Below are 13,164 nucleotides of genomic sequence, written 5' to 3' on the forward strand. Positions count from 1 at the left end.
TGTCCACGGAGTCGGTGATGCCATCCAGCCATCTCATCCTCTGTCGTCCCCTTCTCCTCCCACCCCCAACCTTTCCCAGCATCAGAGTCTTTTCCAGTGAGTCAACTCGTCGCATGAGGTGGCCAAAGTATTGCAGTTTCAGCTTTAGCATCAGTCCTTCCAATGAACACCCAGGATTGATCTCCTTGCAGTCTAAGGGGCTCTCAAGAGTCTTCTCCAACACCACAGTTCAAAAGCATCAGTTCTTCGGCAGTCAGCTTTCTTCACAGTCCAACTCTCACATCCATACATGACCACGGGAAAAACCATAGCCTTGACTAGATGGACCTTTGTTGGCAAAATAATGTCTCTGCTTTTTAACATAATATCAAGGTTGGTCATAACTTTCCTTCCAAGGAGTAAGCGTCTTTAATTTCATGGCTGCAATCAGCATCTGCAGTGATTTTGGAGCCCAAAAAAAATAAAGTCTGACACTGTTTCCACTGTTTTTCCATCTATTTCCCATGAAGTGATGTGACCAGATACCATGATCTTATTAGGTTCCTACAAATTTAGAATTGCTCTCTTCTTGTTGAGTAAAGTTTTATTATTATTAAATATCCTCTCTAGTAATGTTTTTTGCCTTATACTGATAATAGTATAATACCAGCTATTAGTATTTGCATATTTTAATAAAATGTCTTTTTACCTTTTGATAGTCATACATATTCCTTATTCCAAAAATACAAATTAGTCACTGATTTTTAAAAGTTGAACCAACTCTATTTCTTCCTCTTAGTATTTGGCTAAATACTGAAGGTTTTCATTTATATTCATGAGATTGCCCCATAATTATGTCCTTGTTGAATTATCAAGATTCTGTTGACCTCATCAACTGTTACTCTTTTTAAGTTCTGCTAAAGACTTTACATAAAGATTTGTTATTCTTTATTTAGTAAACTTCATCAGCAAAACCATGTAGGTCTAGGTACACCATGTATTTTTAAGTTACAAGTTCATTTTAATAGATATCAGTGGTTTATAATACCAACCTTTTCCTCTTAATATTTCTGATCCTTAAGACTTTTGGTGGGATCCTTATAAATGTTTATGATTTTGTCATTTTTAAAATGTGGTCTGATTCTTGTATCATTTATTTAGAACAATTTTTAAAATTCAATGTACTTATTAATACATTGGGGCCTAAGAGGTGATCGAATTCCAATTGAGATATTTCAAATCCCAAATAATGCTGCTGTGAAAGTGTTGCACTCAATATGTCAGCAAATTTGGAAAACTCAGCAATGGCCATAGGACTGGAAAAGGTCAGTTTTCATTCCAATCCCAAAGGAAGACAATGCTAAAGAATGTCCAAACTAATGTACAATTACACTCACTTCACATGTTAGCAAAGCAATGCTCAAAATTCTCCAAGCTAGGTTTCAACAGTACATGAACCAAAACTTCCAGATGTTCAAGTTGGGTTTAGCAAAGGCAGAGGAACCAAAGATCAAATTGCCAACATCTGCTGTATCATTGAAAAAGCAAGAGAATTCCGGAAAAATATCTACTTCTGCTTCATTGACTATGCTAAAGTCTTTGTCTGTGTGCATCACAACAAACTGTGGAAAATTCTGAGATGTGAATACCAGACCACCCGACCTGCCTCCTGAGAAATCTGTATGCAGGTCAAGAAGCAAGTGTTAGAACTGGACAGGGAACAACAAACTAGTTCCAAATCGGGAAAGAAGTATGTCAAGGATGTATATTGTCACCTGCTTATTTAACTTCTATGTAGAGTACATCATGCGAAATGCAGTGCTGGAAGAAGCACAAGCTGGAGTCAAGATTGTGGGGAGAAATATCAACAACCTCAGATACGCAGATAACACCACCCTATGGCAGAAAGCGAAGAACTAAAGAGTCTCTTGATGAAAGTGAAGAAGAATGAAAAGGCTGGCTTAAAACTCAACATTCAGAAAACTAAGATCATGGCATCTGGTCCCATCACTTCATGGCAAATGGATGGGGAAACAATGGAAACAGTGAGACGATTTTTTTGGGCTCCAAAATCACTGCAGATGGTGCCATGAAATTAAGACACTTGCTCCTTGGAAGAAAAGCTATGACCAACCTAGACAGTATATTAAAAAGCAGAGACATTACCAACAGAGGTCCGTCTAGTCAAAGCTGTGGCTTTTCCAGTAGTCATGTATGGATGTGAGCATTGGGGAGTGTAAAGAAAACTGAGCACCGAAGAAATGATGCTTTTAAACTGTGGTGTTGGAGAAGACTCTCAAGAGTCCTTTGGACTGCAAGGAGATCCAACCAGTCCTTCCTAAAGGAAATCAGTCCTGAATATTCACTGGAAGGACTGATGCTGAAGCTGAAACTCCAATACTTTGGTCACCTGATGAGAAGAACCAACTCACTGGAAAAGACTCTGATGCTGGGAAAGATGGAAGGCAGGAAGAAAAGGGGACAGAGGATGAGATGGTTGGATGGCATCACCAATGCGATGGACATGAGTTTGAGTAAGCTCAGGGAGTTGTTGATGGATAGGGAAGTGCGGTGGGCTGAAGTCCATGGCATAGCAGAGTTGGAAATGAGTGAGCGACTGAACTGATGCAAATTACTGTCCTTTCCCCCAAAATCCTTGTCCTACTGCCTTTATTATCAGTTTCTCCCTTTCTCTGATTGAACCCTTTATTCACAAAATGGGAGTGACGGAACTGTAAACACTTTAATTTTCTAGGAAATAGCATTAAAACTCTCCTTACTAACATGCCCAGATCGCTACCATTAAAAAGCTTAGCTTTGACTAGCTTAATACAATGTGGGACTGTAAAACTGCTCAGTTACTATCAAGCCTACATGATATAAAGTTGAGTTTAAATATTGAATGCCAAGGTTTTTCCTACATAATCAACTCCTAACATATAAAATTTTTCCTTTGGGAACTCCCATTTTGTCCTCCCTACATGGAGTATAAAGGCACATGACAGGGACTCTCTTACTCTCACACCTCAGAAAATTGTCTAGTTGTATAGCTTTTGGATAGCTCGATTCTTAAAAAGCTCTGACAATTGATTTTGATATACAGAAACCACTGCTATAAATAGAAAAACAATCTAAAGCCAGCACATTCTTAAAACTTGAGAAAGGTTAGTTTCACCTGAAGGAACTTGTTTGAATTTAACAAATCTATTAGGATTTGTCATTATAACCCTCATATAGCACTTACATAAAACAACCAAAAAGATTTCAGAAGTAAAGATCTACAGTTTGAAGAGATCACCCACTTAATGATGGTCATACACTTAATCCATTTGGACATTTTACTTTTGGTTAGCACTTTAAAGATATTAATCACTTCACTAACCTATATGAAAACTTATTAAAACACTGTATGGTCATGATTACAGATTAAATTACTACCCTCAAAAATACTAAAAACAGAAATAAAGCTGTGAAAGCAATTCATTTGTGACATAAAAAATTATATCACCTTTCCTAACTTCTAGATGCAATGTTTTATTAATCTACTGTGATCTTTCAAAGAAAACTATTCCACACAGTTCTCATTTATTTATTACTTACAACTAAAAAAGAAATGATTCAGTTTTTGGGGAAAAAAAGTGGTATGAATAGAAGGCAACTGTCATTATCCTTCGTAAAATTTTACTCTGACCTACATTATTCGGAGTTACTCTATCATACATTATTCCACGTGAATAAAAATTGGAAGATTAATTTTACTAACCATCTAAGGCAAGGATCAGTCTAAGCTCTGTCGACCAAATCAAGTCTGCTGCCTCTTTATAAACCTAAGTTTTATTAGAATGCAGTCACATTCAATTCTGTATTCTGGTTATTTTTGCACCATAGCAGAGTTGAATGGTGTCAGAGATTGTATGACTTATAAAGTCTAAAGACATCTGCTGCCTGTTCTTTAACCAAAAGTGTAAGTATTAAAGTGGATTTAAAAAATTTTTCAAATTACTTATTGGCTGTGCTGGGTCTTTGCTAGTGTGTGCAGGTCTTCTCTAGTTGTAGCAAGTGGGGGTTACTCCCAAGTTGTGGCGTGGGCCTCCCATTCTGGTGGCTTCTTTTGTTGCAGAGCATGGGCTCTAGAAGTGTGGGCTCAGTAGTTTCAGTTCCCAGGCTCTAGAGCACAGGTTCAATAACTGTGTTGCAGGGGCTCAGTTGCTCCATGGCATGTGGGATCTTCCTGGACCAGGGATCAAACCTGTGTCTCTTGCATTGGCAGACAGATTCTTTACCACTGAGCCACCTGGGAAGCCCTTAAATGGATTTTAATGTAACTTACAACAGTTATTTTGTAAAGAAGAATTGGATGAAACAGTTTGTATTTTTTTTAAAAGTACATTGCTAATAATGGTTTCTTTATATAAACTGAAACTGTACTTTTGAGTGCCAACAATGATGACAAATTTGGAAATAAAATTTCAAGAAATCTCAGAGTATCTAAGACTGTTCTCTCAGATGGCTAGTTTTAAAATAACCTTTTCACCTACACATTTGAAGTAATTTGCTTTATACAAATAATTAACCATAGTAGGGACAGAGCACACTGCTTCTAATTTTATCATTTTAAGTTATTAAATATAAGCTGGCTTCATTAAACACCTACGAAGATATTTATATGGATAAAATAAAATACCAAGACTCTAGAGATAAGAGAAATTAAGAATTTGAAATTTAAAACTGGTAAGACAGTTTAAAAACTGGTTCAGTTCAGTCGCTCAGTCATGTCTGACTCTTTGTGACCCCATGAACTGCAGCACACCAGGCCTCCCTGTCCATCACCAACTCCCAGAGTTTACTCAAACTCATGTCCATCGAGTCGGTGATGCCATCCAACCATCTCATCCTCTGTAATCCCCTTCTCCTCCTGCCTTCAATCTTTCCCATAATCGGGGTCTTTTCAAATGAGTCAGCTCTTCACATCAGGTGGTCAAAGGATAAGAGTTTCAGCTTCAACATCAGTCCTTCCAATGAACACCCAGGATTGATCTCCATTAGGATGGACTGGTTGGATCTCCTAGGAGTTCAAGGGACTCTCAAGAGTCTTCTCCAACACCACTGTTCAAAAGCATCAATTCTTCGGCAATCAGCTTTCTTTATAGTCCAACTCTCACATCCATACATGACCACTGGAAAAACCATAGCCTTGACTAGATGGACCTTTGCTGGCAAAGTAATGTCTCTGCTTTTTAATATGCTGTCTAGATTGATAACTTTCCTTCCAAGGAGTAAGCGTCTTTTAATTTCATGGCTGCAATCACCATCTGCAGTGATGTTGAAGCCCCCAAAAATAAAGTCAACCACTGTTTCCCCATCTGTTTGCCATGAAGTGATGGGACCGGATGCCATGATCTTACTGTTTTGAATGTTGAGCTTTAAGCTAACTTTTTCACTCTTCTCTTTCATCAAGAGACTCTTTAGTTCTTCACTTTCTGCCATTAGGGTGGTGTTATCTGCATATCTGAGGTTATTAATATTTATCCCGGAAATCCTGATTCCAGCTTGTGCTTCTTCCAGCCCAACGTTTCTCATGATGTAATCTGCATATAAGTTAAATAAGCAAAGTGACAATATACAGCCTTGATGTACTCCTTTTCCTATTTGGAACCAGTCTGTTGTTCCATGTCCAGTTCTAACTGTTTCTTCCTGACCTGCATACAGGTTTCTCAAGAGGCAGGTCAGATGGTCTGGTATTCCCATCTCTTTCAGAATTTTCCAGTTTGTTGTGATCCACACAGTCAAAGGCTCTGGCAGTCAATAAAGCAGAAATAGATGTTTTTCTAGAACTCTCTTGCTCTTTCGATGATCCAGCGGATGTTGGCAATTTGATCTCTGGTTCCTCTACCTTTTCTAAATCCAGCTTGAACATCTGGAAGTTCACAGTGCACGTATTAAAAATTGATAGGGACTTAAAAACATTAAATAGGACAGACTACTTAGTTCAAGGTCATAAAAAATGATCTGGTGCTCAGTCATGTTTGACTCTTTGCCGACGCCATGGACTGTAGCCTGCCAGACTCCTCTGTCCATGAGATTATCCTGGCAAGAATATTGGAGTGGGTTACCACTTCCTCCTTCATGGGATTTTCCCAATTGAGGGATCAAACACGTGTCTCCTGGGGCTCCTGCATTAGAAGGTAGATACTCTACTGCTAAGCCACATGGGAAGCTCTGGTGAGTACTGATACATAACTAAAACTAATCTGGATGAATTACTAAGCAATTAGTAAATATGTCAACTCCGAATCCAACACCACGTATACTGGGATTAAGATTTAATACAAAATTGAAAGAAATTTGAAAAAAATTGTTTTAATACCAAGGGAAAGTACCAGACAAGCTATTAGAACAAGAACCATTATTAAATAGTTCAGAATAAATTTTATAAGGCAAATAAAGCTGAACAGAAAATCTATACTGTGGGAATAAACAAGTATCAGGTTGTTCCTAAACTATAAATTCCCTGACATCTACTTACAGCAGAAGTCCATTCTACTGAAGGTCTTGGCACTCTTCCAACAATGAGTAAAAGTAACTAAACCAGAACTGCCAACACTGCATTAATTCCAGGATTTAAAATTTAATACATCAAGCTAAGATCCTGAAAGATTTCTATAAAAGATTAATATTGAACACTTTAAGATTTAAACAACATGAGAACTGTAGATCCTTCCCACCCAGCCCTGCACCAGAGATAAAACCTTTCCAATTCCTTAATCCCAACAGCACAGAGATAAAACTAACACTGTATGGGGGAAAAAATGGAATCATGCTCATAGGAACGATGATGAGGATCAACTAAGTAGTGAATATCCCCAAAGTTCATTAGTCAGTGGACTTTAACTACCTTAACAGATCATGGTACTTGGATCACTTTTAATGACTGGACATTGGATATAAACTGTTATTAACACTTGAAGAGTCTTCTCAACTGCATACAGACCCTACCATAAGTCAATGTTGAAGAGTAGTTTCTTCCCTTATTCAATTTTAGAAAACTTTATTTTCAGACATTTGCTAAACTGAAAAGGCTTCTGAGAACTTCCAGAGTTCAGACACAATAAAAAATTTAAAATGTGATATAAAGTTTTGAAGTAGATCAGAAATTCTTCAGTGTAAGAAGGTAGTTAAAAGGATTAAACTTAAGATAAAACACATACAATCATCATTCAGGTCACTGACCTCACCAGGTCCTTAGAATTTGGTAACAAAGTCCCATAAACTTTGACTGTAATATTCACGAACCATGAAGAAAACAAAAATATTATATTCTTCAATGTCAGCACCTCTGTTATAAACTAGAATAGGCTTCCAATACTTCCAGTAGCTCAAAATAATGTCTCAGTCAGTCAGTCAGTTCAGTCGCTCAGTCGTGTCCGACTCTTTGCGACCCCATGAATCACAATAGGCCAGGCCTCCCTGTCCATCACCAACTCCCAGAGTCCTATCAGTTCAGTTCAGTTCAGTCATGTCTGACTCTTTGCGACCCCATGAATCACAGCACGCTAGGCCTCCCTGTCCATCACCAACTCCCGGAGTTCACTCAAACTCATGTCCACAGAGTCGGTGATGCCATCCAGCCATCTCATTCTCTGTCGTCCCCGTCTCCTCCCACCCTCAATCCCTCCCAGCATCAGACTCTTTTCCAGTGAGTCAACTCGTGTCGCATGAGGTGGCCAAAGTATTGCAGTTTCAGCTTTAGCATCAGTCCTTCCAATGAACACCCAGGATTGATCTCCTTTAGAATGGACTCGTTGGATCTCCTTGCAGTCCAAAGGACTCTCAGGAGTCTTCTCCAGCACCACAGTTCAAAAGCATCAATTCTTCGGCAATCAGCTTTCTTCACAGTCCAACTCTCACATCCATACATGACCATGGGAAAAACCATAGCGTTGACTAGACGGACCTTGGTTGGCAAAGTAATGTCTCTGCTTTTTAATATGCTATTTAGGTTGGTCATGACTTTCCTTCCAAGGAGTAAGCGTCTTTTAATTTCATGGCTGCAATCAGCATCTGCAGTGATTCTGGAGCCCAAAAAAATAAAGTCTGACACTGTTTCCACTGTCTAGCCACAGCTAAAAATTCAGACCGAGGTAACATTTGAGTCTTAAGAAACCTGTGCAACCTTGTTTTTCCAAACATTTTAAAATTAAATTTTCATCTGTAGGTATACATCCAGAACAGATTTTGGATCTCCTCTCATGGTACAGTAAAAGCTCAATAACACACTTCTCAAAGTAAATTATGTCACCATACTGACATAATTTAGAAAATATTTTCCTACTTTATGGAAAAAAAGTTGATTTTTACCAATGAAATGGTAAAATTAGAGGCAACTATAACTTAAAATTACATAGCTTCTTAATGTTTTATTCATAGCATTCTTTACACAGAAGCTTCACTGATATTTAATTTACTGCAGCATCCTGTTGGTGAAGCACAAAAAATTACATAATAAACAAAGAAACAAAGCACTTTGACTTTTTAAAATTATATATATATTTATATCCAGTTGACAAATAGCATCACAATTATTACCGTATAAAAACTAAAAATCACCATGTAAGCTAAGGCCTAAGTTCTTAATCCAACTGCTCCCTTCTGTTACTATCTAAGAGATATAAGAAATTAAATTCCAGTACCTCAAAAAAAAAAAAAAAAAGGTCTACATTATTTACATACAGTATGGAAAATAAAAGCTGCTTTTTGGCTAAGTTAGATTGCTGGTACCTACATTATTTACATTGGAAATATCAGAGGGAGAAAGCACTACTAACAAATACCATTTCAAATGAAAATATATTTTGCCTGGAATTTTGTTCTAAAATTAACTGTATATCCTAAATAACTGTCTGCTGAAGAAAATTTGATTTCCCATAAATCTACTGAAAATTTAGACAGTTCCACTATGCTTCTTTATATTGCTAATCTAGATAGTGTTAAGTACAATATGAAATAAGCACTGAAGCTTAAATGAAACGATGGCAACATGTGTGTAGATGGAATTTTATTTAAAACTGTAAAATATAATGCCTTAATATTTACCCATAATTACGAGACTATCTAATATTCTTTTCATCCTTTAAGAAGTTTCATATATGACAGGTCCCTAAAACAGTGAAACCTTCCAGTAACTTACCAGAAAAATGTTTCATTATATTATTTTGCTTGTAGAATTACTTTTCTAACATTAAAAAACATAACTAAACCCTTGGCAAAAACAAACGCAATCAATTCAGTGTAACAGACTGAACTTTAAAGTGTATTTTAATTATCAATTAACTGTAACCTATTGGTTAACTGAACCAAAAGTAGAATTTTAAATGATCCGCTATGAAACTTTTCAAATCAATTATAGAATGCATAGAAAAGTGGAGATAAATTTTGGGGAAGGTGTAAGGTAGTAAATATGGAAAATGGTAAATGCTAGTTTTAATAACAAAAGTTGCACTAAATGTACATGAAAGTTAAATTAACACAGTATAAAAGAGAATAGCTTAAATAAACTGGGATTCACATATTACAATAGCAAAGTTATGACCGAATGAACTGAAGACATGAACAGTTCTGAAAATTCTCTCAGCCTACTTCCAAAAGAAATAGTCAGGCTTTTTTCCTGTACATAGTTTTGAGCTTTGTCTATACCATATATAGTAGAAAAATAAATTCTTTAGCAACCTAGAAACAGTTTATAAAACTCTTAAAGTTTAATTTTCTTTGCCAGACATGCTGATGTTAAACTGACAGCTATAAATTAAAGCTATATAGACAATAGGTATAAGTAATATAGAACAAGAATACTACATTTACCAGATTTTTCTTTTTAAAAATTACTGTACTTTCTTAATTCCTGTGTGCTTTGCAATAGGAATAATAGGGACTTTGTTTTCTTAGAAAAGATAATAACATGTAAGAGTATAACACAAATAAGATAATTTATAATATACATGTACTTCCACAGCAGCCTGGTTCATGTCAACATCTTGATTCTGAAGTCAAAATTAGAAGTACAATACCTAGGACATAACAGTTGGGAAAGACAGTATTTATTTTAGGAAAAAATGGAGCAAATAAAACTCTTAGGAGTCTCAAATCTCAAAATCATCTATTTACTATAGTATACATTAGACAACCTTAAAATTGCAGTATGAAGATTACAACATGGACTGAAGAAATTTTTCTTTACTATATAAAATATAACCTAGCAACAAAAAAAACCACATTTTTTTTTCCTTTCTGGGGAAAAAAAAAGGGCATGGTTTGATGATGAACAAATTTTGAATAAATCCTAACAAAATTTACCTATGCCACTTAATTCTAAAAATTTTATCTGTAATTTAGTGTTCTGGTTGTAACTTTGCTAACAAAATGTTTAACCTCCAAAGCAGCAGTCATTTATAGCAAATCTGGTACCAACATCAAAGGAAAATAATTGTTTTACAAAATGGTGCAAAAGCCACTTTGGATTTTAGTACAACATATCACAGAAAAGAATGTGAATACAAGTTTGCAACTTTATATATACATACTCCAAAGAGGCTGTCAGTACCCAAAGTATTTTTATTGCTATATTAGCAATGGACTTTTGGATATGTTTTTTTAAGGGCCACATAAAAATAGATTCAAGGGACAGATTAAATTGAAGTCCTAGATTAAAATGTTTGGTTTAAAGAATTTTCTACAACAAATTTCATGTTTATGTATGAAAAGTTATATAACCTTATATGAAAATGTCATGAAGTATTTTCTACACTATACTAAATGTATTTCCCAAGAGGGAAAAAATTAAAATATCTAAAATATATTAGATTAAGATTACAAGACCATAATAGATCTTTTGAACATGCATCTGTTTACAGAATTAACAGTATACAAGATGTTGGTTTCATTATGGACTATAAAGAAATGAGTTGGTGACAACTATCCTTTGCACAACGTTATCAACTCACTTTAGCCACAAGCATGTCCCTGGTATGTGTGTACAAGAAATATTTTCATTTAACCCCATCAAATCATCCACAGGTTTACTTAGAAGATGAAGGTGCAGAAATATGTTAAATGTATTTTTTTTTCCTTCAAACATCATCCCAAGCATGGCATAAGTAGCCTGAAATAATAAAATACTTAAATGGGCTTTTTAGTTATCTACACAGACTACTAAAAGTAAATTAAGTTGCTCAAATAAACACATCAAATAACAAAACCAGCCATAAAGCAGGCTGGAAAGCATTAAATGTTTCATATACGTGAGTTTTTAAATCATTTAATTTCTATAGAAAAATTTTATTCACAATATAATGTGACAGAAAATGCCACAGGAATGATATACTGATTGCAATAAGGTTGCATGCAACAGCAGCTTTGTATTTTATAGCTATTTTTGTTTATAAAAATTAAACCTCTCAGTCATGCTTATCACATGGTCTTAGATTTGTAATGTAAATGAGTAAGGAATACCATACAGTTCAAAGAGGAAATGTCTCATTTTTTGAATGTGAATTATCTGTAAGAAACATGAAGTATACTACTGAACCCTGAAACATGCATGTCTAGATTTTCTTTTGTCCAAATTCGGCTGTCTGCAATCCTTCTTACTTATATAATACCAAGAGGATCCGTCTGTAACTGTGGTTGTATCAGCTGAGGTTGCAATGGTGGTGGTAACTGAAGTGGTACCATTGGTTCTACCAATTGTCCTGGGTTTGAAGGTGGCGGTGGAGCCACAGTGTTTGCAGTTTCCACAATTTCTCCATTGTAAAAGAAAAACTGACACTGCTGAATGAATGTTTCAACAACGGACTGATGGATCTTGGTGGTAGACAGAAATTCTCGATTTTCAAAATCAGGTCTCATCAAAGTTGGCCAAAAACAGATGGATAAGTTGTCTGCTGTCATTAAGTTGACTTTATTATGTTGACTGACCCTGAAATTATGATATAAAAGAACAATTAGAAACCAGTCAAAACTCATTACAATTGAAGAATTCATGAGTTGGAAATTATTTCAGATGATTTGGCTTTACTTTTTTTTAAAATCTTAACTTCAAATTTGAAACATTTTCTTCTTATGCATTCCATGTTCAACTACATTCTAATAACAGAAGACAGCAGTAAAATCCATTCCTTATGAGAATCAAAGATGGTTTTTACTTCCAGAAAAATTATTCTACCTCCAACCAGGAGACTTTTTAACTTTCAAAGAAAATTAAGTTTCTAGTATTCTAAAAAAACAATCTTTTTAATCATCAACTACCTTGCACATCATCACAAATTCAATTTCAATGACAACATTCTACCTTAAAACTCTTATGATTTAACAATAAATAATTTACAAATGACCATATATTACTAATTTGCACTTAGTCTTTTAAATGTGTGAGCAAAGCATTACTACCACCGTATATAAAAAATCAAGAAGAAGCAAATCTTGAATTTTAACTCAAAATTATTAAATGGGGAGGAAGTTTTAGATATTTAAGGCAACCCTCTCAGTTCACACATAAAGAAATAGCTCAATACGCATAGTAGCAGGAAAACTTTATACTTAACTGTTCATATCAAAATGTTTAAAACTTTAACCAAAGGACCCACATCCCCAAACATAGGAATTGTTCATCCCAGGTAAAATAAATGCCCTAAAAACATGTATTCTGTGGTAAAAAAGTCATTATCTTTTGTTAAGAGACTAAATTAGAATAATCAGAATAAAATCAACCTTTTCTTAAAATACAGTGTATAGTGGGGCCCAGTCAGGTATATCTATGTGGTAGTCAAATAAAGATTCTGAAAATGCCTATAAATCTGAAAGACATGAACCTGGGCAGGTCTAATCGTTGAGTCAAAACAAACAAAAGGGAGGTAATGTTTGAGTTGAGTAAAGGGTAATAGGTGTTATAAAACCCTAGGAAGAGTACTTCAGTCACAACAGTGGTTCTCAAACACTAGAAAGCTAAAGTAATCAAACAGCAAAGTATTGGCATAAAAACAGACACATGGATCAATGGAACAGAACAGAGGGCCCAGAAATGAACCCACACATCTATGGACAATTAATCTTCAACAAAGGAGAATACACAATGGAGAAAAGACAGTGTCTTCAGCAAGTAGGAGAACTGGACAGCCACATGTAAATCAATGA

At 35.5% G+C, this 13,164-nt stretch overlaps 1 protein-coding gene across 3 annotated transcripts in view; it reads right to left on the bottom strand.

Annotated features, from left to right (window-relative positions):
* Positions 1-6,350: 6,350 nt before the first annotated feature.
* Positions 6,351-13,164, bottom strand: part of ARHGAP5 (Rho GTPase activating protein 5) — a 78,663-nt gene continuing 71,849 nt past the window's right edge. For 2 of the 3 annotated variants that reach the window (XM_055418223.2, XM_055418222.2), the window contains exon 7: positions 6,353-11,950. In XM_055418223.2, coding sequence (XP_055274198.2) covers positions 11,623-11,950 — 328 coding nt within the window. In that variant the 3' untranslated portion in view covers positions 6,353-11,622. Of the gene's footprint in view, positions 11,951-13,164 lie in introns of all 3 variants that reach the window. The other variant, XM_055418224.2, reaches the window with a different exon arrangement.

Source organism: Moschus berezovskii, chromosome 21 (assembly GCF_049115385.1).
Source record: "Moschus berezovskii isolate FMDL1 chromosome 21, NW_MosBer_1.0, whole genome shotgun sequence".
Lineage (NCBI taxonomy): Eukaryota > Metazoa > Chordata > Mammalia > Artiodactyla > Moschidae > Moschus > Moschus berezovskii.